At 55.5% G+C, this 27,452-nt stretch overlaps 8 protein-coding genes across 8 annotated transcripts; 2 read left to right on the top strand and 6 right to left on the bottom strand.

Annotated features, from left to right (window-relative positions):
* Positions 1–867: 867 nt before the first annotated feature.
* Positions 868–1,125, bottom strand: DICSQDRAFT_32459 (uncharacterized protein; the record flags this gene model as incomplete). Its single annotated transcript, XM_007370131.1, has 1 exon — positions 868–1,125. A coding segment is annotated over one exon (258 nt), but the record flags the coding sequence as incomplete, so codon positions are not given.
* Positions 1,126–3,241: 2,116 nt separating this feature from the next.
* DICSQDRAFT_183436 (uncharacterized protein) lies at positions 3,242–4,149 on the top strand. The gene is made up of 3 exons (XM_007370130.1): positions 3,242–3,410; positions 3,480–3,909; positions 3,966–4,149. The coding sequence occupies exons 1-2, from the start codon at positions 3,320–3,322 to the stop codon at positions 3,899–3,901; spliced, it is 513 nt and encodes a 170-aa protein (XP_007370192.1). The 5' UTR covers positions 3,242–3,319; the 3' UTR covers positions 3,902–3,909; positions 3,966–4,149.
* A 1,675-nt stretch (positions 4,150–5,824) lies between these two features.
* DICSQDRAFT_112260 (uncharacterized protein) lies at positions 5,825–8,402 on the bottom strand (the record flags this gene model as incomplete). The annotated part of the gene is made up of 4 exons (XM_007370129.1): positions 5,825–6,834; positions 6,896–7,581; positions 7,631–8,130; positions 8,186–8,402. 4 exons carry the CDS (start codon positions 8,400–8,402, stop codon positions 5,838–5,840), a joined length of 2,400 nt encoding a protein of 799 aa, XP_007370191.1. The 3' UTR covers positions 5,825–5,837.
* Positions 8,403–8,830: 428 nt separating this feature from the next.
* On the bottom strand, positions 8,831–14,587 carry DICSQDRAFT_174303 (P-loop containing nucleoside triphosphate hydrolase protein; the record flags this gene model as incomplete). Its single annotated transcript, XM_007370128.1, has 18 exons — positions 8,831–9,402; positions 9,454–9,517; positions 9,567–9,647; positions 9,704–9,974; positions 10,028–10,471; positions 10,521–10,612; positions 10,670–11,062; positions 11,114–11,195; positions 11,248–11,573; positions 11,646–11,784; positions 11,837–11,869; positions 11,920–12,494; positions 12,554–12,625; positions 12,686–12,807; positions 12,858–13,102; positions 13,151–13,190; positions 13,241–13,901; positions 13,958–14,587. The coding sequence occupies 18 exons, from the start codon at positions 14,585–14,587 to the stop codon at positions 8,831–8,833; spliced, it is 4,842 nt and encodes a 1,613-aa protein (XP_007370190.1).
* A 588-nt stretch (positions 14,588–15,175) lies between these two features.
* On the bottom strand, positions 15,176–17,048 carry DICSQDRAFT_174302 (SecY protein; the record flags this gene model as incomplete). Its single annotated transcript, XM_007370127.1, has 5 exons — positions 15,176–15,240; positions 15,301–16,311; positions 16,572–16,851; positions 16,916–16,983; positions 17,039–17,048. The coding sequence occupies 5 exons, from the start codon at positions 17,046–17,048 to the stop codon at positions 15,176–15,178; spliced, it is 1,434 nt and encodes a 477-aa protein (XP_007370189.1).
* Positions 17,049–17,383: 335 nt separating this feature from the next.
* Positions 17,384–19,815, bottom strand: DICSQDRAFT_174301 (E1-like protein-activating; the record flags this gene model as incomplete). Its single annotated transcript, XM_007370126.1, has 8 exons — positions 17,384–17,714; positions 17,767–17,882; positions 17,939–18,253; positions 18,308–18,466; positions 18,520–18,664; positions 18,731–19,179; positions 19,245–19,539; positions 19,595–19,815. The coding sequence occupies 8 exons, from the start codon at positions 19,813–19,815 to the stop codon at positions 17,384–17,386; spliced, it is 2,031 nt and encodes a 676-aa protein (XP_007370188.1).
* Positions 19,816–20,982: 1,167 nt separating this feature from the next.
* Positions 20,983–23,305, bottom strand: DICSQDRAFT_140692 (FMN-linked oxidoreductase). Its single transcript, XM_007370125.1, has 5 exons — positions 22,941–23,305; positions 22,795–22,858; positions 22,171–22,741; positions 21,834–22,110; positions 20,983–21,777 (listed from the first exon to the last, which is right to left on the bottom strand). The coding sequence occupies exons 1-5, from the start codon at positions 23,112–23,114 to the stop codon at positions 21,625–21,627; spliced, it is 1,239 nt and encodes a 412-aa protein (XP_007370187.1). The 5' UTR covers positions 23,115–23,305; the 3' UTR covers positions 20,983–21,624.
* Positions 23,306–24,993: 1,688 nt separating this feature from the next.
* Positions 24,994–26,289, top strand: DICSQDRAFT_140688 (farnesyl-diphosphate synthase; the record flags this gene model as incomplete). Its single annotated transcript, XM_007370124.1, has 5 exons — positions 24,994–25,020; positions 25,100–25,237; positions 25,391–25,683; positions 25,740–26,022; positions 26,049–26,289. Coding segments are annotated over 5 exons (948 nt in total), but the record flags the coding sequence as incomplete, so codon positions are not given.
* Between the last annotated feature and the right edge of the window lie 1,163 nt (positions 26,290–27,452).

The raw sequence follows: 27,452 nt of genomic DNA, 5'->3' as shown, positions 1-27,452 counted from the left end.
GCGCACGAAGACTTTCGCGCCAAACGGGCGGATGCCTCGGAGGTCGGGTGGGGAGCCGTAGCGGGCCTCGTACGGCGTCTTGCCGCCGAGTGCACGGGTCGACGCGCGGTTTTTTAACCACGTCGCATGGAGCATGGCGTACGGCCACAGGTACTGGGGCAGCCCGGACTCGATTAGCATGGCCCGGGCGTGTTCGGCGAGCGTGCGGTTCACCCGCTCCGCGACGCCATTCTCCTCGGGGGTGTCGTGCACGGTGACGTCGTGATGCGTGCCGCGCTCCACAAGGAAGCTCTCGAACTCCTTGCTGGTGAATTCCCCACCGTTGTCCGAATGGAAGACCTTGATCTTCCGGCCTTCCTGAGTTTGCACCTCGGCGTCGAGCGCTCTGTACGCCGGAAATGCCTGACTCTTCTCCTTTTCAGGTACAGTCTTAGTCCAGCGTGTCGCGTCGTCCGTAAACATGACGCAGTACTTATTCCCCCCAAGGGACGTGCACCCTGCTGCCCAGGTGTCGGAGTGGAAGTACTCGCCGTAGCGTTTGGCGAGCTTGCTCGAGCGCTCCTTCGGTATGGGCACGCGCGTAATCTTGGCCTGGACGCAAGCCTCGCAGGTCTCCGCAGCGGGGCCTCCTATGAGCCTCACGCCAAGGACTCTGCCCTCCTGTATCATCTTCCTCCCGGCGACGGGGGAGATGTGCCCCATACAGCGGTGAAACTCGAGTTCTGACATTTCTGCTACAGGGCCCCGTCCAACGACGGCAGCAGCAGCAACAGCAGCAGCAGCAGCAGCACGCTCGGGGTGGCGTACTTGATAGAGTCCGTTTGTCGTGCGGATCCTGGCGATCGTCTCTCCGGAGTCGCGCTGGTACAGGCGGCATTCACCTTGCTCGAAAACAGCGGAGTATCCCGCTTTATCGGCCTGTGGGATTGATACGAGCGAAAACGCGATGTCTGGCGCATGCAAGACTCGCTCGAGCGTCACGACGGTGCTCGTGTCACCATTCGGCAGCTTCTTGCGGACTTGCCCTTCGCCTATGGCCAAAAAGATACGTCCGTCTGCAGCTGTGATTGGACGTGGGGGCTGAAGCTCGTGATAGGAGACAAACTCGTCTCGATATGGCGATATATGGCGGGTCGCACCGCTGTCGTAGATGTCCACTCTTTCTCCACTCGCAGTGGCGGAGATTAAGGCTGACTCGTCGACAGTGATCGCGAAGGCATGCTCGCTCGGTTCAGTGGCGGCGTTTGCGGATGCACCGCCTCCTCCATGTCGGTCGCCCTTCGGCATCTGGTCCTTGGGTCCTTGGCCTTCCTTCCCTCCACCCTTTCGCCAGCAGTCTGCTTTGACATGTCCCTTACGGTGACAGTTGAAGCATTCGACATCCTTTCGGGTCTTTCCGGGCTTCGCTCCTTGGCGGGCGGCGAGCGCGGTATCGGAGGGTGGTGACTGGGCTGTGCGCCGGTCGTACTCCTCAGCGATCGATTGGATGATGTCGAGCGGCGTGAGAGGGTTTCGAGCAAGACGTGCAGCGGTCGAAAGTGACGTGAGGAGGTAGCCATAGGATTCTGGCAGCGACTGGAAAATCGCCGCCGAAAACTCCTGATCCGGAAACTGGGCGCCCATGGAGGCAAGTTGCTCACGGAGGTTCCACAGCGTATCGAGATGATCGCGCACGTTCGCTCCCTCCGGGCATCGGGTATTCAGGAGGCGAGTACGGATGATATTTGCGTACATCTCGGATTTACCTTCGTACTCATTGACGATCGCGGTCCAGACGCTGGCCGCATCGGGCAGGTACTTGACCTTCAGCAACATGGTGTCACTGATCGTACTGTAGATCTGCTGGCGGGCGGCAAATTCGCGTTGATCGTACTCGTCGGCTTTCGTCTCGGCTTCCTCGACCTTCTTAAGGTACTCCTCGTCGGACAAGGTCGGGTATGGATCCCCTGTGCCAGCGGAACTGGTTCCCGAAGCCTGGGCGGCGGCTGTAGTGCCCGGAGCGGCAGTGGCTGGGACAGTGGCGGATGAGGAAGCTGGGGCCGTAGCTGGCCTGGAAGGTCTGGGCCAGACAGGGGGAGCAGGTGGACGACGGGCCGTACCGAGTAGATGGCGCATCAACCCTCGAGTGCCCAACACTGTGAGTATTCGCTCCTTGTACGTGATCCAGTTTGATCCATCAGCGGCGAGCTTTGGGACTGAGTACAGGTTCGTAGTGTTGGCGGAGGACAGGTTGAGCGACATCGCAGCAGGGCTCATAACCTATAAGGTTTCGAGCCGCCCGGTGAGCTGTAATATAAATGAATGTAATTGCTCAGCGTTCGGGGTACGAACGGTGTAAGTAGAATATCGTAGCAGACCTGTAATATAAACGAATGTAATTGCTACGTAATGTAAGTGAATAGGACGTGCGGTATAGTACGGAGAATGGGCTCACCTCAGCATTCGGGGTACGAACGGTGAGGTGGATGGACGGGAGGTCTCGCGTATATGAGCAATGTCGTAAGGTACTATCGGACGTGTGTCGCAACGATCAAAAGGTACAGGAACCACAAATAAGTACAAAAAGGGAAATACCGACGTCAGGAGGGCGCGTGCGCTTTGACCGGTGCCGGGAAATACAACATTTCTTTATAGCATTCCATGAGAGATTTGCCTGCGAGAACTTTGTCAAGGCGAGCCTATCTGTCCTGTAGCTAGGATGAATGTATCATCAAGCTAGCTCATCGTTCCCGGATTCATGAATCATGTATTTAGATGCGAGAATAGCAACGACTCCGAGTGAGTAATGTCAATGATCCTACGTGAAGCGTGGAATGCCTTGTCTTCCCTGAAAGGTTCGGAGCCATAGGGGGGAACGTATGCGGTTCGTTCAAGCGAATTTTGAACGTCCCATGCCAGAGTATATAAGTGTGGCGTGCATCCGCTCACGAAGGACGTGCCTGGGGGCCATGCCAATCTGGGGTCAGTCGTATTGGATCGGTCGACAACTCACTGCATGCAGGAGTTGTTAAATGTGTGTTATATGACAACCAAAGCAGACGCAATATGAAGTCCGCCCGCGAAGAGCTCGCAAACAAGATCGGAAGCGGCAGTCGTATTGCTGGAGCTGTTGAGGTTGGACTTGGACGGTCGGCGGGGTTTGTCATCTCAAGGCCGAAAGAGATCAAGCGATCTATCGGAGTTATAAACCCATGGCAACTCTGTTATCGGCGCCTTTCGCCCAAAGTCTCGTCAGTCGTCTCCTGAATCTGGACCCTCTGGTGCGGTGGTGGTATCTGGGCTACTACATCCCCAACACCTGCAAAATCCCTAATGAAGGATGTGTACGAAGCACAGAACGACCAGACAAACGACGCGCGCCCTGTCAGCGAAGTCCCTCATCATGACGTCGCAGTTCTCCCGCCGTGGTAGTACGTTCAAGTTGTCTTGTTTGCAATCGCACAATCGCGAATGCTGACTCTACAACTCCATTTGCATAGTCGCAGGAAGGTCGCCATGTGGCAAAACGAGAGTACGCTCGGCATCCCACAGGAGAGTTCACCCGACGTACCATCATCGCGCCCCGACACACCTGCACCGAAACGCACGCCAGTCGCACCGAAGCCCTCTCAGGACAGGAAATCCGGCGGCTCTTCGACATCCGCGAAGAAGCGACCGCCCCCCTCGAGTAGGAAACGCACAAGAGATGATCCGGCGCCTAACACAGACCCTCCGAAGAGACAATTACGCAGCAGGACGCGCTCTCAGGTTCCGCGAACATCCGCAAGACCTGGAGGAAAGAATGCAGCCGCAAAAATCCCTGCTACAGTCAGGGCAGCGGACGACGACGACTCTGATCTGGACGCACAAGTGGTCGCATCGATGCTCACCGATTCAGCCACCGACGTCATTTGAGAAGTGAGACTTGAGGTAGGACTTAGCATACCAGGCGGGTAGTGGTTGCTGAATGTTCGTTATGTTCATAGGCAGGTAGAACCGCCAGCTCCTAACGAGCAGCATCGCATCATCAGCGGAAACCAGACTATCGCAGGGTCAGGTCTTCGCTCACAGAGCACTATCCTAGTCGCCATACGACCCTAGTATGTCTTATTACTTAGTCTATGACTCCACCTGCTATGTACAGGCCCGCGGAGCATTTATGAGGATCATAGGCCCTTCTCACGTGAATGGAGAGCATACATTGCATGCAATAATGCATACCACAGCACACTACAGATGACGCGCGGGCGTTTACCTTGTCTCGATTTCAGAACCATCCCAGTATAGGTATTCAAAGAAAGAGCCTCGAACCCTCTACTCGAAACTACGCCGCCGATGATTCTAGTGAGTCGTCTTTGTGGTAGTTGGTGATTCCTATACTGCTAAGAATCTATGAGATCAGTCATGAGTAAATTTTGCATTTACACTCCATATCAAAAAGCAGTGTGAAGTCTTCGTAGATATTCTGTACTGCCTTTCCTCACGTCCCTTCAACTGCAAACAATCTGCGCTTGCCATCGACAAATGGGATTTCTCACGGATTCACGGCAATGACGGCAATATGTGTGGCCTTCTCGAAAGTAAGCGTCATCGACCTGTTGTCGGGAATGCCCCATCCGTATTGCCTCGTCATAGCGCTCTACGAGGCTTCCTCAACTCCGCCCCCTGAGCACCGTTATGAGTTGTATAGGTGCAGTCCTCGACTTTTGGAAAGTTTCCCATTTCATGCTGTGCAATACCCTCCGCTAACGCGACAGACTTGAACTTGAGAATGGACGACTGAATGTTCTTGGAAGTATACAGTAGGCTCGAACATTTCAAGAAGACCTGCCCCAGAATGGTTTGTGCACGACACTGGTAGATAGTTCAAGAGGACATGACCTTCTAAAGACACGAGACATGCGCCTTTTTACACCGAATAGCAGCCATCTCTGCTTCATTGCTATCGACTGAAGAGAAAGTGTGTGAAACGAGAGTGTGAGGGCTTAAATTCACTGCCGATGAGCTATTCACACTTGAGCGCTTGCGGAGTTTCAATTGTATCAACCGGTGAGATCCGTCGACCAGTGAGTTTTAACTCTCCACAATTTCCTCGTTCACCTCATCCGTCCGCTTCAATCAGCACTCCCCAAGTTCATAGACATTGTTGGCATGCTGTTACATCTCAGCGGCTTCTTCATGCGTTCATGCGGGTTAAATGGAGAGCCTGGCGAGTCCGATGTAGCCACCAGGTCAGTGTCAAAGCCATGACCGGAGGATTTTTTGACAAACGTATGCGTCGTGATCAAAATTGTCATGAGATTACAACGTCTACAAGTATGATCTCATGGAATTGCGGTGGCGCCAGACACCGCTCATCGGAGGAGGATCTCGTAAGAACCAGCCTATTATGGGAGAATCTTCAGTCACTGGTAGCCTTCGATGAAACTTCACGGCAGGTTGCTGTGCATTCCCCAAGCCTCGGGCCACTATATTCCATCGGACGACATCGCTTTTCCAGATTCCTGACAGTGACAAGACCCTCAGTATGGTCAGAATCGCGCTAGATGTTGCCGCAAGAACGAGAAGTAGTGACCCGGATGGACCTTCGAGCATACGTTACTGACCATCACGTTGTGGCTGGTTACTAGTTATCTGAGGGCGCAGAAATTCAAATAGATCCAAACGACTCGGAGGTGTGGTGAGACGACATCTTGGCCAAACACGCGTCGTAGTTCCATCATCGTGCATGTGCATGAATATGATACACGCTGAGCTACAATACACTTTGCTACAAGATGGTATGCTACATTAAACCATTGTTTCTGTCGCATACGCATTCCAGAACAATCGAAGGTGTGCTACGCCGGGGTACGCATTCACGCCCAAAGCGCGTCGAACGCCGGGCTGTTCCATCCAGACCTTTGCCTCTCCTCCTCCGTCTTCTGCTGAACGGTGTCCTTCCAGCTCTTCACCTGCCGATACTTCCCCTTGACAACCTCCGTCGCCTGCTCCGCAACACCCTTTGCGTCCTTCACCGTGGCGTCAACATCGACGTTGCGGTCGATGCGCTCCCCGACGCTATCTGAGAATGTCCCCTTAGGGCCGTGTTTGTCCCCGGATAAGACTTGCGGCTCGGCACCCATAGCGAACTGCGTGTTGTTGTCGTCCTTGATGACGCCCGTGCCCGTCGCCTTCCAGCCGCTCAACAGGCTGCGGTCTGACGAGCGTTGGAAGTGCCCGAGCTCTGACCAGAAACCAGCGAGGAGGCTCGCGCCGCGCGGGAGACCAGTATCCTCGAAAACCTCAGCGCGGCGGCCAACGTCCCACGCCATCTTGTCGAGCGACTGCAGCGCGCCGTGGATCTGTTGCTGGAGGATGGTTTGGAGCGTCTCGCGAAGGCGAGAGAGCATGATGGGCCGGAAGACGGAGACGAGGATCTGGTGGTTCGACTGCTTGACGGTGAGGTTGACGTCCTCGGAGACCTTGACGTCGACGCGCTGGATGTCGAGGAAGGATTCGCGCTTCTCACGCTCAAGCTTTCCCTCGGGCGAGTTGGGGATGGAGCGAACGACAACATCAACGTCGACGCCCTGAGGCGGAAGCGTGAACTCGAGTAATCCGTTGAACTCGGCGGGGCCCATCGTTGTCGTCTTGTCGTAGTAGTAGAACGACACCTCTTTGAGTTGGATCTGGAGGCCCTGAAGATAGATGCGAGTGAGCGTGCCGACAGCGGTCTCGGTTTGGCCGGCCGAAGGAGCCTTGATATCGATGTCGGTGATGTTGCGAATGTATGCGTGGCCTGGGAGGAAGGAGAACCTTGAGATGTCGAGATCTTCGAGAACAAACTCGACTTCGTCGTCCTTGTATTCGGTTCTAAAGGCACGATGTCGGTACACACGCCGCGACGCACAGAATGGAAAAATAAAAGACACACCTGGGTATAGGAATGTCCTTGACTGACTCCACGAGCCTCGGAAGGTACACGTTGAACACATCCTGCCAGAACCACGGCGCGCGCTCCATGAAGGTCTGCGCGCCAGCGGTACCAGCGGCAAGGAGTGTGTTCTCGATATCTTCTCCAAGGCGCGCACGAGCCCGATGGACGTCGCGAAGGTCCTCATCACGGTCAATGGCGCGCTGGAACTCCGTGGCCTCGCGACGGAGCGCGGCGAAGTCCTCCTTCCATTTGAGACCCTTGTCTGAATCCTTGCTGGAGAGCTCCTTCCACTCGTGGCGCAGCTCCTCACGCTTCTTCTGAGACTCTTCGCTGCGAGCGTACCCGCGCTCATCGAGGTTCTTGCGGAGGTACGCGATGAACTTGTCGAACCAGTCGCGGATGGCTGGATCCTGCTGAATGTCGACGCCACATACGCGGAGGGCGCCGAAGAAGTCGTCAAGGGACTTGTTGTTGGCGAGGCGCTCGATAACTTGGCGGATGCCGCGGATGGCGGTGATGAGGTGTTTCTCAGGAGTGGGGTCGTCGATGAAGTCATCGAGGTCGGTCGACTTGTTGACGTCGCCTACGGTGTCGAGGGAACGGTGGACCCCCTTGTCGGCAAGCTCGAAAATGGTGGAGATAGCCTTGTGATAGTCTTCGTCACTCTGAGCGCGGTCGCAGACCTGGGCAAAGTTAGTGAGAGCTGGAGTGCGAAGCGTTGGAAATGCGGACCTTATAGAACGCATCCTGTAGGCGCGAAGATGCGCGGTTGGCAAGATCCTGGGTGGTCTGCGCTGCAACTTGACCTGCACCGATGGCCTTGGAGCCAACGTCCTTGACCGAGTCCATGCCCTTTTCGAACTTGACACGCGCGTCCGCATTCTCCGGATCGTCCTCGGCCTTGCGTTTCATACCAATTTCGTTGCGTTGGCCCTCTGCGACGTCGGAGTCGACTTCGCGGAGGACCTCGGCGGCATTGTGGGCGCTGCCACTGACTTGGTCGGCTGCGTCGGCGAGAGCGAGTCGCATGAAGGAGGCGAAGTCATGGAAGACAGAGCGACCCTCGTTGGTGAGGTTGTCGGACACGACGGTAACGAGGACGCGGAGGGAATGAGCGAGGGCACGGGCGTCGGACTTGGCCTGATCGGTGTCGACGTCCATCGCGTTTGTGGAGGAGTTCGAAAGGTCAGCTTCGGAGAGGTGCCATATGGACTCCTGGAAGATATCATCGGCTGCCATGACGTGCCGTTGGGTACCGTTCAGAGAGTAAGTAACGAGGATACGTACAGTTCTTGTTGTCACCAAGCTTCTTGTAGGCGAGAAGCAGCTGGCGAACGCCGTCCTGCAGCTGCTGTCCCTGTTCGCTAAGCTCTCCTACATCGGTAGAGGGTTTGTTGGTGAGGAAGGGTGAGTTGAAGGCATTGTCGATGGCTTTCGAGAGCTGTTGCTGTGAGGGGAGCTTGCCGGCACCGAAAGCAGCGGCAATTGAAGCAGATTTGTCCATGACGAGATTGTGTGAGGACGAAGACAAAGTTGGATAGGTCGGGGAACGGACTGCAAGGCTTTATACGCCGGAGGGGATGGACAGTGACGCAGGATGGAGTGAGAGGGGCAGGTACAGGGTGATGTCATCACTGTCCACTCCGCTGCGCTTCCGGTCGAGGACGTCGCTGGCGCGTTTGGCCATCGAATACACAAACCGAGTATTAATGTTGTATGACGAGCGGTGGTGCAGACGACAGCCATCCAAGGCTTGAGTATGTACTTGAGTCTTGACTGCTCACAACCAGGTCCTTTGATTAGATTGGCGCCCTCCACCTGTCTCGCGTACGACCATGTCTATCCACTCGCCCGAAACTACCTCCACGCGGCGATGCATCACAACACCGTACTTGAGCACATAGAGGATGGCATGACATCGGTCATGTCGCTCTAGGATCTACCAACAAGAGAGTCCCTGTCCGTTTTCGCCCTCGCCACCTCCTCGAGCTCCTCCAACGTCCCGCTCTCCGCACACAAGCTCCTGAAAATCCCTCCTTCCCTATGAATAAGGTTGAGCGGCGTGTCGAACTCAACGACTTTGCCCTTGTCCAGCACCAGGAGCCGGTCATAGTCGACGATCGTCCGCAGACGATGCGCCACGGTGAGCAACATCGACTCCTTGAACTCCTCCCGGATCGTTGCCTGTATCTTCGCGTCCGTCTCCATATCTATGCTGCTTGTAGCCTCATCGAGTATCACCAACGCGCTATGGCGGAGAAGTGCCCGCGCCATCGCGATAAGCTGCCGCTGCCCTTGAGAGAAGTTTGTTCCTCCGGCCGAGACCTCCGCGTCCAGGGTAATCGTGCGCGTCGTTTCTTCGAGTTTTCCTTCTGCATCTCCTCTGGTGGCATCTCCACCTGTGATTTCCGGATGTGAGTCCCGAGAATTTGGAGTAGCACGCGCGTCCGACAGCAAGTGGACGCGGTATAAGACATCGAGACATTCGGCATCAGTATGCTCGTCTGCCAACTGACGTTAGCTCGAGCTCCCGCCGTACGCCTCCTGCTACTCACTGAACGGGTCCAGGTTCTCGCGCAGAGTCCCCGAGAACAATGTGGCATCCTGCGGTATGAACGTCTGCGGACTTCTCAGCGCAACGATTGTGCGAACAGGGAATGTCACTTACAATCCGAGAACGAAGGTCATGCAGACCGACACTGCTGATGTCTATACCGTCAATGATGATGCTCCCGCTCGCAGGCTCGACCTGGACAAGTTTTTCGTGAGTAAGAATACACAGTGCCAAGTCGCCCGCAGACTCACGAATCGCAGAAGGCTCATCGCCAACGTCGACTTCCCGCTCCCCGTACGCCCAATCAACCCTACGCGCTCTCTTGCTCTGAGGGAGAACGAGACCCCATGGAGCACCGGAGGGAGTTCAGGAGCGTACTTGACGACGAGGTCCCTGACAACGAGAAGGGAATCCCCGTTCGTGCTGGTCGATGACGGCCAGTATGCGGGGGGTCTGCTCTTCGAGATGTGCGTTGGGGGCTCCTTCGGGAGATCGAGGTACTCCACAATGCGTTCGACAGAGCTTTCACGACCATTCGTCAGATAGACCGCGCTCGGAGAGAAATAGCAACTCACTTGAACTCGAGCTCCAGGTTAGCCCAGTTGCGACAGACCCAATATACATCCCCCGTGAAAGATATCGCCGAAGTGATGCAGATACCAGCGAGACCCGCGCTCACATAGCCCGACAGCGCGAAGAGCGTCGTTGTTAGGACCATAATCGCATTGACCACCTGCAGCTGCAACTGTAGCCATCGGTTGACCTGCCAGAACATATGGAACATCTGCGTTGCGGCGTCGACTTTCTTGAAGAAGTCGTCCAGGAAACGCGCCTCTACGCTGAAGGCGCGAATGGTGACAATTCCGTCCAGAACCTCGCTCAGGCCAGAGAAGATTGGGCTCTTTGACGTCGATTCCATTCGTCGGATGTCGCGTCCCGCCGGTTGGTACAACGACGCAATGAGGATGTAGAAGTATGTGAGGATAGTCGCTGGTACGACGAACAAGGGAAATATGACGCTACAGGGACGTCAGTACGAGCAAGAGCTGAGGCTGGTTCATTACTCACGTAATGATCACTAGCGATACTACCAGGGAGGCCAGAGATTCGGAGATCGACCGCAGTGTCTGACCAAGCGAGGTGTCGATGGTCTCAATGTCCTATGGACATACAGTGAGCATTCCAGTCCGACACTTCGACCGTCCGAAGGACCCCACCTTGCTGAACCGATTCAGTAGACGACCTTGAGGTGTAGTGTCGTACCATCGCATAGTGGCACGCACAACGTTATTCAGCAGTTGCTCGAACATCAATCTTGAAGCTCGGAGTCCGCCGGCGTACTGCGCTATAGCTGCGCAAACGCTGATCAGCCCCGCAGACAATGCGATGGCTGTATAGATCCCGATGTAGAAGTATGGGTGCTCTTCAGCGGGAGGAAAGGTCATATTGGCCCAGCGGGTGGATTGGTCGCCGGTAGGGGTAAGTAGCACTTGTGCGACAGACCGCGCGCTGGCGGGCAAGGCTTTCTGGCCTTTGGTGCTTCCCCAGTACATAGCGGAGAGCTGCATAGCTGGTAGGGAACCTCCCATCCGGTATGCTTCACCCCAGATCTTCGAAAGGCGATTCAGAGACACAATAGTAGACATTGCGCCCAAACGCACCTTTATCCAGACCTTCTCTCCTACGCCGACAAATTGCGAAACGAACACAAGTATACCCAAGATGACCCATGTCCAATAGGATCTAGCATGTGGTGAGCGACACGTCCGGTCTACAGATAATGGATGCATCGCACGAGGCCTCAAGATAAGCTTTGTATGTCGGCCACTTGATGCGACCCACGGCGCGACGCTCCTCTTCGACTAGCACTCTTGGTTTCTTCAAGGCAGTTTTTTCAACCTCGATCGGCTTCCCACCAGGGACAGTTCCAACTTCAGAAGCTACTAAACGTTCCCTGGATCCCGCCGCGAGTTCGCGCTCCTCGAGTGCCGCGACGGTACCTAGAATGCCACGTACGCGCAAGTCTTCCACAGTGCCTTGTGTCTCGATGCGGCCGTTTACCATGCGCAAAAGATAATGTGCGCTTGGCAGCACAAGGTCGACGTGGTGAGTAACAAGGATCTACCCGTGTTGTCGCCCTTCAGTACGACCATACTCAAAAGGTGAAGGAGAATGAATTGGCCGCATCCTCACCACAGTGCGACCGGCTAGCAGCGGTCCACGCAGAAGTCTTTCGACTAGGAACCGCGCCGTGTGGCTATCCACCGCACTCAGCGGATCGTCTAGAAGCACATACTTCGTTGGAGCGTAGACCGCCCGAGCAAGTGCCACACTGATATTTGATGAGGGGACGACGTATGGCCGGGCGGATTGTGACTACTCACCGAGCTTTTTGGCCACCAGACAAGGTGACGCCACTGTGGGACTCATGAGACTCTGAGCGCTGGAAGAATTGAGTCGGGCTCACCGTGTACCAATCTCCGTCGCATCTCCGTCCTCGAGCATCTCCAGGTCTGGAATCAATGCACAGCATTCGATCACGGCTCTGTAACGATCATCGTTGTATGGAAATCCAAACAGAACATTCTCCCTGATACTCTGGTGGCGAAGCCATGGTGTTTGCGCCGCGTAAGAGATTGAGCGGATAAGCCCACGATCGTCGATCTTGGACGAGTTCTTCGATGTAAACACTCGACCGTGCAGAGTCGTCATTTCACCGAGCAACGCCATCAGAAGTGCCGTCTTCCCGCCTGCAGTGGGTCCGGTTACGAGAGTGAGCCTGCCTTCCGGAAAAACGATGTTGATGTCCTTCAACTCAAAGTCATGGTGTGCCGAAGATGCGGAGGTGTTGAATATCGGCGCTGCGACCGACTCTCCCGCATTGCTAGTGTCGGTTCCAATGGAATTCCACCGAAATGAGCCATCGACAATCGCTAGACCCGGGTCCTCCTCGTCGACGGGATTCCTCTGCAAATTCGAGACCTGTCCGTCTATTTCATCCTCGTCGAGATAGGTTGCTATCCGATCGAGCGCCACTTTGGACTGATGAACAGTCGTTGAGTGATAACGGCATTTGAGAACTCCGAGCAGGACAAGCGTACCCGAAGGAGCTGGGAGAAGAAGGTGTTGACAGTGTTGAAGGGCTGGCGCACTTTGGAGTATAGTGCAAGGGCCTAAAGATGTGTGCGTGTGCTAAGTATCCTGACGCGATAGATGACATGGGGAGTACGGACCGTGAACGCAGTGCCGATGCTCAGTTCATTTCCTTGCGCAATGTACACGTAGAATGACGCGGCCGAGACTAGTACTGGCGAGATATATCCAAGCAGAGAAAACAAGATTGAATTGACGCGTTCTGGAAGACGGCGTCAGCGCATCAAGTGTTAGGATGCAAGTCTACTGTACCTTTGGTTATCCAATGCAGCTCGACGGTGCGAGCACTGAGGACACGTTCCACCCACTTGTCTTCCCAGGCGAAGAATTTGATGAACTTGATCGCTGTGATGAGCTCGTTCAGCACGCCCATTCGACTGTCGCGCGCCGCGGAGGTTCGTTTAGCTATCGCACTAGTCCTCTTCGCCATCATATTGTTTAAAGGCAAGGTCAAGAGGACAACAATGAAACCAGCGAAGGCGGCCCAGCCGAGAATTCTTGAAACTGCGTGAGTGGTAGAGCACCGAGAGGTTAGATTGTCTTACTCGTAGAGGAACAACGTAGCGATTACGATCTGGAACGGCGCTGTGACGGAGTTCAGGAGAACGATGGCATACTACCAAGTGATGGCTTACCTCCGTAAATAATGTGTGCCGTCGACACCGTGTTGGAGACAGAGCTGACGTCAGCTGACATGAGATTCAGGACCTTTCCGCTGTTTGCGCTGCTGGGAGACGCCTCCGACTTGGCAGGGAGGTTGTTGTTCTGGCCGTGCCCATTGCTCGCGGCTCCCGACAAGGTCTTCCTTTTCAGTGCTTTGTCGTAGATCGCAACCATGAGTTCCGTTCGTACCCTGATCGCCGCTCTTCTCCCGAAGTACAGATGTTGTAAGTCAATTTGCGCCCCAAGGAGGGTACATGAGAACGCCGCGATCGCATACACATACGCAATGGCGCGCGCCTCGGGCCCCTGATCTCCTCGGGTATCATCCAGCGCGTCGAGGATGTGCTTCAGAAAGAACGGGCCGGCATAACTTAGCACAATGCTAACGTACGTCAAGCCAACGTCCAGGATCATATCGCGCGAGTTTGCTCGCCAGACGCGACCAAGTAGGCCGCCTCGAAGGCGGGAGAACTTGATGAAGAGCGGACGCGCTTGCATGATGGGGCTGATAGAGTATACGTCGCTCTGGGTGAGCGTGGTGTTGGCGACCGCCTTCCGGAGCAGCGGTGTGACCCAGTCGAAGGACATCCATCCCCAGAGATTGGTGTGGTCCTCTGGAGTGCCATCTACGCCCTGCGCACACAAGCATACGTTAGTAGTCCGCAAGACTCTTGCGGAATATCACCCACATAGTCCTTGATCTCGGAGCTGGTCGTGAGCCGCATGTTCAATACCACGGCGAGAAGCACGGCGACAGCGACGGCATTGCCCATGAACAGCGCGGTCTCGAGAGTGGATGGAAATGGAGTTGCATAGACATAATCATCGTACACGTATCCGAAGCCGACGATGATGCTAAAGAGCATGTGTAGGGTGAACAGCGAGAAGAGGTCGAAAGGGACAGAGAAAAATGGCCATATGAGGGGGCGGAGAGCAGCATAAAGCCAGGTACTAGAGACGAGTATGTCGCGAGTCCCGCTCCATAAACCGGAGTCCATAACGAGACGATAGCATCCCAGAGTAAGCCAGACGAGGGATATGGCGAGCGAGACGGCGCATAGGAAAATGGGCGACCAAGGGGACGCTCGCTGATCTTCCTCGTGCGTGCTGTGATGGGGCTCGGAGAGGAGGGCTTCAGCTTCAGAGTAAGAAAGGAAGTCTGCAAAAGGTCTCCCCAGTTTGGAGAGCGTCCTCCGCAGTTGAGGAATAGATGCGATGAGCACACCGGCCACGAGAAGAGCGGGAGCGACAGCCGCGAGAGAATCGCGGACGCATGAGTTCGACAGGTCGGTCCAATGGGACTTATTGCAGATTTCCATGACACCTGTGGGGAGAGTCTCCTGCTGCCGAGTCCGTCACCTCTCAGACAAAGGGTGAGCGAGGCGTACGAACGGAAGAAGATGGAGTGAAGAAGCAACCAGCCTCGACGCGGACGGCCGACTGGTACCACCTCGACACTGCCGCCTACTGCGCACCGTTATCGCACTACGGGCATTACGGACCACTGCGAGTCAAGCGGATTCGTTCACGTCGGAGGATGGAGGCCGTGAAGTTGAGACATCACGAAGACGACCGGAATGAGGCGCATGCGCTCAGGCGCGCACGAGGCCGCAGGATAGATACCCTTGTATGATAAGCATCCATTCGTGGACCACCGCGACCAGTAAGTAGGGCCCTCCCATATTCGCCCATCGATTGACCGCCAGATTAAATTATTGTGGAACGTCGGTGCTACCGGTAACATAACTTTGACGTCGTCGTAACCCATGAAGCCACCTGCCCTGCCTGTCCAGTCTGAGGAATGATGATGTACAGCCTGCGTCCTGAAGACCATGCTCTAGTACTGATACTACTATTAGTATTAGTGCTGGTGGGTCGTATTGGGTCCCGCGCGGGTTGATGTTCGTCTAGAACAGCTCGCCGAGCGCTGCCATCTCAGGACCGCCCGACTCCCGCATGCCAATCTCCCAGTCTACATAATCACGAAACGTTAATAGACGTCCCATGGGTCATGGAAGATACGGTGACTTACAGCCGTAGATGATCGTGACCGCCATGAGGATACCGGTCCCGCTGCCGATCGCGCCCATCAAGTCCGCCACTACAGATAGGAGGCCGAGGATGGCACCACCAAGCGCAGCCGCAGTTGGGACGACGCGCTTGAGCTCCTTGTACATGGAGCCCTCACGGTGACCAGCCATGACCATCTGCTGATCCTTGAGCTGTTTCGCGATATCGCGCGGGCCAGAGCCCGAAACCTCAATCCAAGTCTTTGAGAAGATCGCGCACGCTGTGACGGTGAATGCGATGTAGATAAGAGTATGGATAGGGTCGAGGAGGGCAGAGCGGAGAGTGTGGGGAGGCGACATGTAGTATGCGATGCCCGAGACAGCCGCGAGCTGGGGCGAGTCCTCGAGGGGCTCCCAAACGCCAAGGAGGCGGACGAGGAAGTTGTTGGGGAAGCGACTAGCGAGCATCTGTGAGATGATGAAGACGTTTGACGTGAGCGCGGACTCCAACATGATGGGCATGTTGGAGGTATAGAAGAGCTTGACGGGGTAAGAGCCGCGCTGGCCACGGAAGCGGTTTGACTTGACGGGTATCTCGATGCGGAAACCTTGTAGGTAAATGACAACCGCAAAGACCACAACGGTTGCGATGAGGTTCATGATGTTCGGGAGACGATCGCGCCAGAAGGCCTCGCGGAGGGCACGGCCCTTGTCATTCCAAGTGAAGAGGAGGTGGAACAGGGAGACGACGGCACCCTCGAACTCGGGGCCACGGCCGGTGTTGACGGTAGTGGGAGAGAACGCTTTCCACACGATAGACTCACAGATGTTCGTCGCGATGAAGAGGGAGATGCCGGAGCCGAGACCGTAACCCTTCTGGAGCAGCTCGTCGAGGAGGATGACGATAAGGGATGCAGAGACGAGTTGGATGATGAGGAGCAAGCAGATACCCGCACCAAGGTCGCGCGGTTGACCGTACATGCCGGTGAGAACGTAAACTGTAGCCTGACCGAGGGCGAGGATGAGGGCGAAGACTGGAGGAACAAGTCAGTACTCATGTGTAACACGGTCAAAACTCGGCAAGAACACAGAGGTGCGCCCGCTGTCTCTCTGAACGCGGATGAGCGTACAGGCCACCTTTCGCCTCGGGGAACGCAAGCGGCACGCGACATGGTCTCTTGCCAAGGGCGAGACGACGTAAACGCGCTCCTTCCTCATCGATACCAGCCCGGCCATTGCGAAGACCAGTAAGGTCTACGTACATCTAACGTGGCTCAGACTAACAGATACTCACGTTTCTGAGCCCCGCTGAAGAGCGCGCGATCCTCCTTTAACGAGAAGTCGACCTCGATCAAGTTCGCGCCCGCGAGAAGCTGGATGATCATGCCGGAAGTGACGATAGGGGTGATACCAAGCTCCATGAGTGTTCCACGGTTGGACGCGAGGATGACACGCATCCAATAGAGGGGGTCAGCGGAGTCGGAGGACATGATACCGTAGAGGGGGACTTGGGAGCAGACGAGGAAGATGAGGAGGGTGACGGCTGTCCATAGCACCTTTTGGTTGAAGGGAACCTGTAGGACGCGCGCGAAGGAGGGTAAGGAAGGGAGATTAGTATGAGTGGGCAAAACGACGTACCTTGCGATCTGGGGAGGAAACCTCGGGGAGAATGGGCAGAAAAGGCCGGACGAGATTCAAAAACCGAACTGAGAATGTTTTATGAGTATCGCGGATGAGAATGAAGAAAGCTGGAGAACGTACAACCGCTCATGGTGGACGAAGAGGAAGGAAGGAAGGAGCGGCAGGGGTCAGCGAACGGAGGTGAAGTCTGTCCAGCAGACACGTCGCGCATATCCCGCTGAGGTGGCAATCCCAAACACACACAAACATCGCGCTGGACACAGACGCCCTCTCGCGACAGCGCACAGTGATGCCCGCCTGAGGACACGTAAGTATCATCCTATCCGACACGTACCAAGTCGCGAAGGGTATACAACCGCTACATTATCCTGGTATACATCCTGGTATACATACATGCCCCATGGCTACAGTCATACAACACACATCATTCCGCGCTTCTTGTTCGCGACCATCGTACATGTCCATCTAGAAATCGTCTTCCTCCCCGTCGACGAGGTCATCGTTCTCCAACGCCGCTTGCGTCTCCTCGTACATCTGCTTCAGTCCCGTAAGCTCCGGCAGATACTCCGTGTCGTTGAACGCCTTCAAGAGCATGTCGAAGCCCTCCTTCTCGTACGTCTCCAGCACCTTCTCGCTGCAACCCGTACATCGGTTGTACGCCGCACCGACAATGGGGACATTCCGGAATTGTGCGAGGAATCCGCGCAGTTGATGTGGTACTAGCCCGAGGATGGACTCGTGGCCGTGGCCGGCCTCTGCGCTACCTGCTTGCGGGGGCGGCGCGGGCGCGTTGATGCTGTGGACAGTCAATGTCAGTCAGTCAAATCCTTCGTGTTCTCACGACGTACCCTTCGGGATGCTGGAGCATTGAAACAAGCAGCTCGACAGCAGTCGACGCCGCGATCGAGGCCAGGCCAGGGCGCGTCACCGTGCACATCTGGTCCAGCGTCCTATCCGTGAGCGACTTGCACGAGGAGTCAGTAGGCGGTCGGCGACCAGAGTGATATTCAGAAGACTTACATCAGAGGGCGCGACGATGTCATTGCAATAATAGCAGCCAAGGCGCTCGCCCTTCGCAGTCGGCGTCCGGGCTCCGTGTCGCATTACGAGGAACGTGTCAAAGCCGAGCGCAGCGTTGAGTATGATCTTGCCCTTCGTTGCGCCGAGAACCGTCGGCAACCAGCGAGACTCGCGCGAGTCCATCAGGAGGAAGATGACGTCGTGTTCGTCGACAAGCTTTTCCAGCGTCGCGACGTCTTTCTTCGCCTGCTCTACAGAGCCGGCCGGGATCGGGTGGCCAGGCATGGGAATGGACAGATTGTATCCGTTGGAGTTCTGACTCATCGTTAGATCGCGTATGACAGACACAGCAAGGCGAGAATCACTCACAACTCCTGGAAAGATCTTCTTGAGCTTCTCTGCCGCGCACGCTGCTTTTGGCTTGCCGCCGTTAAGGCAGTCCTCAAAGTCGAATAGCGGCTGCCGGACAGGATTCGAAAACGAAACGCGCGCCGAGTCGACGAAGGTGATGGTTCGTACGCCCCATCCCTACAAATGCTTTAGGTGAGGCTAATCTGATGATGCGAGATACGCAGCCGTACCATGAGCGTGCGCGCGACGTAACACCCCAGCGTGCCAGCGCCAAGCAGGAGACAACGAGTCTTCGCGACTTTCTCCAAATCGAGTGCGGGGAGGATGCGCCATCGCATCAGCTTGAGGTTGAGGTCCACGGCCTGGTCCGCGAGCCTGGCGAAACGATCAGTCTCGTCGCGCGCCGGGCCGTGCGAAACTTTCACTGCACTAAGTACTCACCTCGTCGGGTCCATCATGGGAGCAAGATCTGCGACGCGAGCCCCGAGCTTGCCTTGTATGTTCTTCTCCCATCCGACCGCGCTTGGCTTCTCAGTCGGTGCAATCGACTCGCCCGCGCCCTGCTTCACCACCCCAAATCGACTTTTCCATCCGCCTGGGGCGCCGGTCTGGGGGGTTTCACTATCGCGCCAGCACAACACACGGAGGCCTTGCGCAGCGTCCTCGGGGTACAACGCACGGAGGTAGGCGAGTAGATTACGGAGCGGCCAGCCGGGGTTGTTGGGCACGGCAGATGGATCAATAAAGCCGATGGCGCGCTCAGCTGGGGGGACGCCGGCGAAGAAGGACACGTAGTCCTCGACTGGTGCTGTTGTAGCTTGCCCCCCGGAGGCGCGAACGAGGAAGAAGGGGCGCGGAGATACACGTAGTTGAGGTCGGATGGCGGCGAGCTTAGAAGGGAAGGTGCCGAATGCGCGAGTGGGTACGAGGACGGCGGCGATAATAGAGAACTTACCGAGTCCGCGCCAAGTATGTCTTCTGCTGCGGCCCATTCTCCGTCGATCTCCCATGCTGGCTTGGAAGCGAAAGCGGGGAATGCGAACCAGTAGAAGTACTTGTACTTCTTGAGATCAGCGAAGGTGAGGACAAGGAAGCGGTTGAGGAGGGCTGTGGATTTGTCGACGGTAATGCTCTTCCAGATCTCGTCGGCAACAGAGTTGAATAGCGCGGTCTTGTCCGCGTTCTTGAAGTCTTCGATGGTGTTGAAATTCTTGAAGGATCCCGTAGCAGCGACCGCATGCTGTGGCACACTGTGGCATCGGATGAGACCTTCCGTACTCAGACCAGCGAACGAGAACGACGCACTGGGTGTTGGAGAACGCGTCGCCGCTTATGGTCAGGTTGCAGCCTAGCGCAATGTCATTTCCTGTCTCGCGGTCCTTGACGGCGCGGCCTGTGGTATACGTCGCTGTCACCGGAAGGGCATCCTCTGAAAGACGAAGGACATCGATCTTCAGATCAGTGAGGGCATGCCAGAAAGCGGGCTGCACGAGAGATTGAAAGGGTGCAAACTGAACGATGGGCATCCCGACAGGTTGGGAGCGCAGGTGGTGGTAGCAGACAAAGATGATGTACTTATATCTCCTGCAGGTCCCAAATCGACACAGTCCTCAGCCCAAGCCGACTCTGAGCGGCAAGTCGCACCTTGCTCAATGGCTTACATAAGCTACGTCTTCGAGTGACTTCGCCTCTTGCTTCAGTTACTTGAGCCTTGCCTTTTGCCATGCCACTTCTCACTGCGTTTCTGCTGCCCAGCCGACGCTCCTCCTGGCTATGGCTGTCCCGAACGCGATTCCTCAACAGTGTTCACTTCCATCGCGTTCGATGCCGGATTAAATGAACGTGACGCCTTTCTTGGAGTCTGTCGCTGCGTCGTCTGTGGGCACAGTCGCAACCTCGAACATAAAGGGACAAATTGTCGTTGTGTAGTGGGCAGAGCTCAAAGCCCGCCGATGGCTTCCTGGACAAGCCAACGTTGTGCCCAGCACGAGCCTAGAAATGCAGTCCGTACGTGTACAACTCATCATCGTGCGTTCGACTCCCACGAATTCATCTTCGTCAACCCTGGCTTCCATAGATACCACGGCAAAGCCGTCGCTCTCGATGTTGATCATCGCCGTGCGCCATTTTCCAGCACTTTCATCATTCACGAAGTGCATGTCCGCGCGGCCTGGCCCTTCGAACCCGATCCCCACATCCCTGACGAAATTCCTTGACGAGATTGGATCACGTCGGACGGTGTCATAGACGCCTCTGGTAAACTCAAATGCGACCGTCCAACCAGCCTGGCAGCGATCATGACGTGCGATTGCACGCACTGTCGTCGTCAGTCGAGACACGGACTCCGTCTCTGGATGCTGGTGCTGGGTCATCCGGATGGCGACGTCTTGCTCCGGTTGACGATGACTTCGTTGCTAAGATATTCGCATGATACCGTCCCGGAAGGCCTGCGTGATAGAGGGAACGAACTGGGATAGTACAGCGGAGGAGAATATGCAAAAATATGCGTCTATCGTTGGTTCAGGAGACAGCGCCTCCGAGATAGTGGACGCCTGAGATCACGATGGCTGGTCTTCGTGGGAGGTCAGATCTCAGAGGTGGTTAGGAGTCGCATCCGGCTGACCGTGTCGTACTCTCTCCTGATCAGATCCGTCATCGATTCCACTGTCTCCTACGTCCCGGCCTATACTACAGCGACTGTCCTCCGCACGGCTGCATTTCAACGTCTTTGCCCGTAACGGCGTTCTATCTCTCACTGAGACGTTCCAGACGTTCCGGCGTGTCTATCGCTCCTCTCCATCCACAACTCGGCTTGAGGCATGTCTTTGTGAGAGCTCTTTCTCTGGGTATCAGGGAATTCAGGTTATTTCGCCCTTTGGCTTCGTGAAGGTTTGCATGCAAAGGCGCAGCTCGCCGATGCTCGACTGTTTTGTTCACTCCGCAAGAATGATTGATCAGCTGGCAAATACGGAAGACGACGAGCTCGTCATAAGTACTGATTGTCTTTTGGCGCACCAGCTCCTGCAGAACTGCAGAGGGATCCGGCCTCTGTGCTTGCGTATCATTCCCATCAGCATCTGGCCTTTTCGTTTTGCACATCATGTTGTTCGGGTGAGATCGAAGCGTTCCTCTGCTTTAGGGCTTCGGCACATGTAGACGCGGCAATCGTGTGAGCGAGCGCATGGTGGCTCCCGAATGGCGCTATTGAAGATTGATGCTGGCGCGGAGAGACCAAGTCACGACCGACGCCTTAGTCGCATTATCATCGTCCTTGGTCGAAACGAGGCTTGAAACTTATGTCTAGACTATAATGTACAACATCATCATACTGTGCGCTACTGCTTGTCCGCGGGCTTGGGACGCCCTTTGAACCCCAACTCGATCTGACCTGGCTGCCGGATATCAACCCCGAGATCATCCGCAAACGACCAGACCAGTCCAGGGTTCTTTTGGAACATGCGCCCCACGAAGATAACGTCGGACCTCCCCTACATGCACCGTCAGACTGTTCTGTGTAGCGTCTTAGAATGGCAAACAAACGTACCTCGTCGAGGATACTCTGGGCGAACTTACCCTCGTAGATAGCGCCGACTGTTGACACGAGAATCTTGTCACCGTGTGCCTTCTTGACTGCCTCAGCGAGCGGGACTTGGTACCCGGGGACACCCTTGATCTGCTGCAGAGGGCTGTTCCCGCCGGATGAGACGTCGAGGAGGTCTACGCCATGCTCGGCGAGGACGGCTGCGAGCTTGACAGTGTCTTCCGTGCTCCATGACTCCTCTGCCGAGAGCACATTCTCGAGCCAGTCAGTTCCGGATACGCTATTCAAAACAGATATCTGTGAGATGCGGGCGACAATTGGAAAGCCATAGACGACGTACCGGAAGAGGAGAGGCGTAGTCGGCGGAATGACGCCACGGACAGCGTCGACAACCTCAACTGCAAGCCGGATGCGGTTCTCGAAACTGCCACCATACTCGTCTGTGCGTTTGTTCGAATAGGGGCTCAAGAACTCGCTGATGAGGTACCCGTGTGCGCCGTGAATTTCGATTACGTCGAATCCAGCCTTCACCGCCCGCTTCGCAGCGTTGACGAAAGCTTTGACGATCTTCTTGATCCCCTCTTTCGTCAGTTCCTTCGGTACGATCCAACCATCCTCGTACGGGACCGCGCTCGGACCGACTACCTCATCGGGCCAGCCGCCTTGATGCTCTAATGCAGGCGCGCCCATATGGATGAACGGCGCGAGCGTCGAAGCTTTGCGACCGGCGTGGGCGAGCTGAATCGCGATCTTCTGGTTCTGGGAGTGCGCGAACTCGACAATCTTTGCCCAAGCCACCGCCTGTTCATCCGTCCAAATCCCAGCATCTTCAGGGGAGATACGGCCCTCGGGGGCAACGGCGGTCGCTTCGACTACGGTGAGGCCGGGTCCGCGAGTGAAGATTCCGCCAACTTCGGGCAAGGGCGTCAAGATGCATTGCGGCAGAAGAGATGAAATGACGCACGATGGGCGAACTGCCACGGACCGATAAGACCATTCTCAGACGAGTACTGGCATAAGGGAGAAAGCTACAGGAGGATGGTCTGATCAGCAACAGTTACACCAAGGGTCACCACAGACGGATACACGCAAGTCTGGAGAGATACTCACCCAAATGCGGTTCGGGAACGTTACGCCACGAATCGTAAGAGGCCTGAATAGACTTGGTATTTCTTTTCCATCCGGCTGTGGGTCAGCAGCGGTACCAGCTGGCGGGTGTACTAAGGGCACGAAATATGGTACGCCGGGAGCTGGAGCATTGTGGAGGACAGCAGGGTCGACCATGGTAGGATGCGATGGGGAACAGCTACAAGCGATGAAAATAAAGGAGAGATGGACTTAGCATGAGAGAGTGACCGCGATGGCCGCATATATATGGTTAATATCCATGGGTATCTCAGCTTCATTCAGCCGGACTACCTGGGCCGATGAGGATGAATCAGCGTGCTGAAATGCGTCTCGATGAGAGACGCGAAGGACATAGAAACGGCTAGACATGGCCGCGAGAACGGTAACCGATAGAAGGTGAGTTCGGCCTCGCTGAGTAAGGCTACATGCTCAGTCAGCAACTGGTAGACGTCGACGAGCCAGATATCAATCCAAGTAGTCCAGACCAACTGCTCGTCTTAGCAAGTGAGAGCATGGCCGAGCGGTCGACTAGAGCCACCAAGCTCAAATCAACACCACAACAGCGATAGCAAGGACGGGTCATCGCACATACCTTTCACGACCTTCAAAGAGCGGTCACTGTGCAGCGTGGGTGGCTCGGAAGGACGCGGAGGCAAGTATCGAATGAGAATCACATGCAAATGTGCGACAGCCGTTGAGATGTGCAGGTTGGGCGACCGGTGGGTAAGTAAACCATGGTCGGTCTGCTCTCAGTTCTTCGCCCAACACTACTGCTCTACCATTTGCACGACCGCTGGGACCAGCTACATAGCAACGCTATACGACTATGTAGTGGTACGGCCCCTTGCGTCGGGACGGCTCGTCGATTAACAGAATTACATAAGCCCACCAGTCCGCTTGAGGGCCGACCGACCTTCGACTCTCAACGACGACGTTGGCCCACTTTCCTCCCACACTGTTTGCTATGACCGCTCGTTTTCCTCTACCGCTTTGCGGAATGCTTGGTCTCTCATCTACGTTGTCCCGCAGTCGCTTGCGACAGACCCTTCTCGTCAACCGGCATTCAAGCACACTTCCCTCGAAGCATTCCCATGTCTGTCTTGGCGTTATCGTCCCTGGTTTCCTCGGGCGTTGCAGTCTCACAACGAACTCAGCAGATCAGCCGCGTTGTTTTCGGAGCCCGTTCGTGCAGAAGTCCTAGGCGAGCGTCTCGCCATCGACCGCCTGGCCAGCTTGAGAGGTCCTTGCATGTTTCCACTACGCAACCCGCAGTCTCTGATCAGTCGCCATCTTACTCTTCTATAGGAGGCCACGTCTTGATGATCGCACCTTCAGCTACTGGCGCGCCGTCTTCGGCTCCACTTACAGAATGCTGCATATCAAATTACCCGCACGCGGACCATTGCATGGTTAGCCCCCTGGCCATCCGATTATGATTATTGCTCAACAGGCATTTCTCCATCCATGCTACTGGCAAATCAGTTTGACGTTGCCCTCGCCGCACTTCATTTGATGAGCCGCCCCTACCACGGTGGGTTTCCTCCGGTTTAAACGCAGCATGCATGAGCGGCGCATTCGCAACTAGCCAGCCCCCATTTATCGGGCGGCGAACATCAAGGCGCAGCGATAGTGACGGAGCGGAGCTCAAGTCCGATGGCGATAGAAGGAGAATTTGGATAGCGAGCGCCCCCCACTTTTGGATTTACGGTGGTCGCGTTCGAAGCGCCCCCCCACTCCAGGTGGGCAGCCCCTTATACCCAGTCATCGATTCGTTGACGATGTCGTGCCATCTTGTAGTCCTCTTATTCCTCGATTAGCCACATAAGCAACTTCGCACCAGGCTCCTCCTCTCCATCGCACTTGCAACAGCTCGCCATTCCCTCGCTCCGCTGTCAATCCCACTTTTACCCTACTGTACACCGCGCTACGCACCTATCCGACGCATAATGACCGACGCTAAGGCACAGAGAAGATAAAGGTTTGAGAGCGTCTTCCCTATCCTCCGCGTCGAGCTCCTCGGCTATCTCAAGCAGGAGGGCATGCAATTACTTGGTTCCAGCGCGTGTGTTCTCGTATATGCTTTTCCCGTTTAGCACCCGTCCTGATCACGGCTTGGAATGTCCGCCGGATGCTACCCACAGAATCTCGACTACAACGTCACAGGTGGGAAGCTCAACTGTGGGATGTCCGTTGTCGACTCCGTCGAGATCCTCAATGGCCGGAAGCTTACTGACGATGAATACTTCAAGGCTGCCCTTCTCGGCTGGGGTGTCGAGTTCGTGAGTGTCTTCCACTCGGTTTTCTTCTCTTGTGTTCCCTTTCGTGTTCGCACTTCCGTTACCCGCACTCCTGGTGTCCATAAGGCTTGTCCTTCCCAACTAATGATCAGGTTCGCACAACGCATGGATGCTGACCGCAAGCTTCCCTCACAGCTTCAGGCCTACTACTTCGTCTCGGACGACATGACGGACCAGTCGATTACTCGCCGTGGACAACCATGCTGGTACCGCGTCGAGGCCGTGAACTTGCTTGCTATCAATGACGCGTATCTGCTCGAAGGCTCCAACTACTATCTCCTCAAGAAGCACTTCCGCTCCGAGCCGTACTACGTCTACCTCCTCGATGTTTTTCACGACACAACTTTCCAGACCGACATCGGGCAGCTGATTGACCTCATCACTGCCCCCGAGGATAACATCGACTTGAGCAAATTCTCGCTTGCAAAGCATGTAGTCTTCTTCATTCTTTTGTTTGTGTACTAATCTCCATCTGTGCGTGTAGGCACCAGAAGATCGTCATCTTCAAGACCGCCTACTACTCCTTCTATCTCCCTGCCCTCGCCATGTACATGTGTGGCATTCCCCACTCATCGACGAACGACCCCTACGAGCTCGCGCAGAAGATTCTTGTCCCGCTTGGCGAGTACTTCCAAGCCCAGGACGACTTCCTCGACTTCGCTGCGCCTCCGGAGGTACTCGGTAAGGTCGGCACGGACATCATCGACAACAAGTGTTCATGGTGTGTTAACACCGCGCTCGCGATTGTGATGCCTGCGCAACGGAAGGTACTCGATATGGCGTGAAAGATAAGGCAGCCGAAGCGCGTGTGAAGGAGCTATGTGAAGAGATTGGCATCCGGGAGAGGTACGCCGAGTACGAAGAGGGCGCGTACAAGCGAATCATAGGTCTCATCGAGACTATCCCTACCGAGGGTGCGGACGTCGGCGCGGGTGACGTGAAGTTGAAGAGGGAAGTGTTCAAGGTGTTCCTCGATAAGATCTACAAGGGGCATAAGTGAGTCGCGCGCGGCCTTTTAACAGGTCGAGGGCGAGTGTGAGGGTGGTAGCTGGAAGTGGACATCGGTTCTGTTGTATACGATATCTAGTCATGTTCCTCTTGTACGTTTTGAGTACGTATGTGGGAATATGACTTCGTGTTCTAGCTCAAACAGCCAAGTATCGGAATTCTCAAATCCTGCAAAATTGGAACAAGGTCCATAACTTTCCAGCAGCTAGAGCAATTGTCTTCAAACCAACTGGAGGTCATAGGGGAGGCTGTGGGGCACCTAGGGCACCAGCTTGTTCCAGGTAAAATGGCCTGGTTGTGGTGCTACGGACCTTGTTCCACCGAAAACCTGGCACTAAGGGGCTTGGTGCCAGTTTTCTGGGGATAGGACCGGGAATGGATGCCTTTCCCGGTCCTGGTCCCAAAGCCTAGCTCCGGACCCCAGCCAGCCGGCGCTAATACCAGAAAAGGAATATTGAGGCTGACAAATTATATGACATCAGCGGTTTTGCTCCTTTTTTGGATGGTCTCGAGCTCCAACATCCTGTTTCTGGTATCAGAGCTGTCACAGTTTTCTCGTGCCACGTGACCTGGGGGTCATGTGTACTGGGACAGACGCTCACCTTGACCGCGGACAACTCGTATCGGAAAGTGGAGGGGCCAGGATCGAACCCCAGACCTCGTGACAGCCAGGAGCGCCCATCCTCACTCACTGGCAGGTGACTGATGTGACAGCAGGAGCGCTTACTCATTGGAAGGGGTCCGGACTCGGTACGACTCAGGTATTAGTCGTAAGGCCACCATGAGGCAGGTCAGAGGGTAGAACATGAGGCAGAGAACTCTGACCAAACGATGGTCAATAGGTACCTGGTCTGTGCACCGTTGTATTAGTATATATAGTAGGGAGTCTAAGGCAGGGAACCTCAGACTTGATCTTCTCGTCGATCCCCCATCTCCTTTGTAGGTAGCTAGCAGCCCTACCTCTTCACTACCCCTTCTAGTCTAGGGAATCTACTTGCTTACCTCATCTCTTGCTGTGTCACTTGTGGTTGCTTCGCTCCCCAGCACCAACCCCCTCACAAGTAAGCTTTGTCTTTGTTTGTCTGGTGGCACAGCTTGTTGGCTGTGACATTAGATCAAGTCTCTTACCCATCCCCTCCATGGAGTGTCTCAACCACTTGCAGACCGGATCTCTTCCCCCAGGAGTGTC

The sequence above is a fragment of the Dichomitus squalens genome (assembly GCF_000275845.1).
Source record: "Dichomitus squalens LYAD-421 SS1 unplaced genomic scaffold DICSQscaffold_62, whole genome shotgun sequence".
Classification (NCBI taxonomy): Eukaryota; Fungi; Basidiomycota; class Agaricomycetes; order Polyporales; family Polyporaceae; genus Dichomitus; species Dichomitus squalens.
Note: the sequence above shows the minus strand (reverse complement) of the source record. Positions and strands in the feature narration are given on the sequence as shown.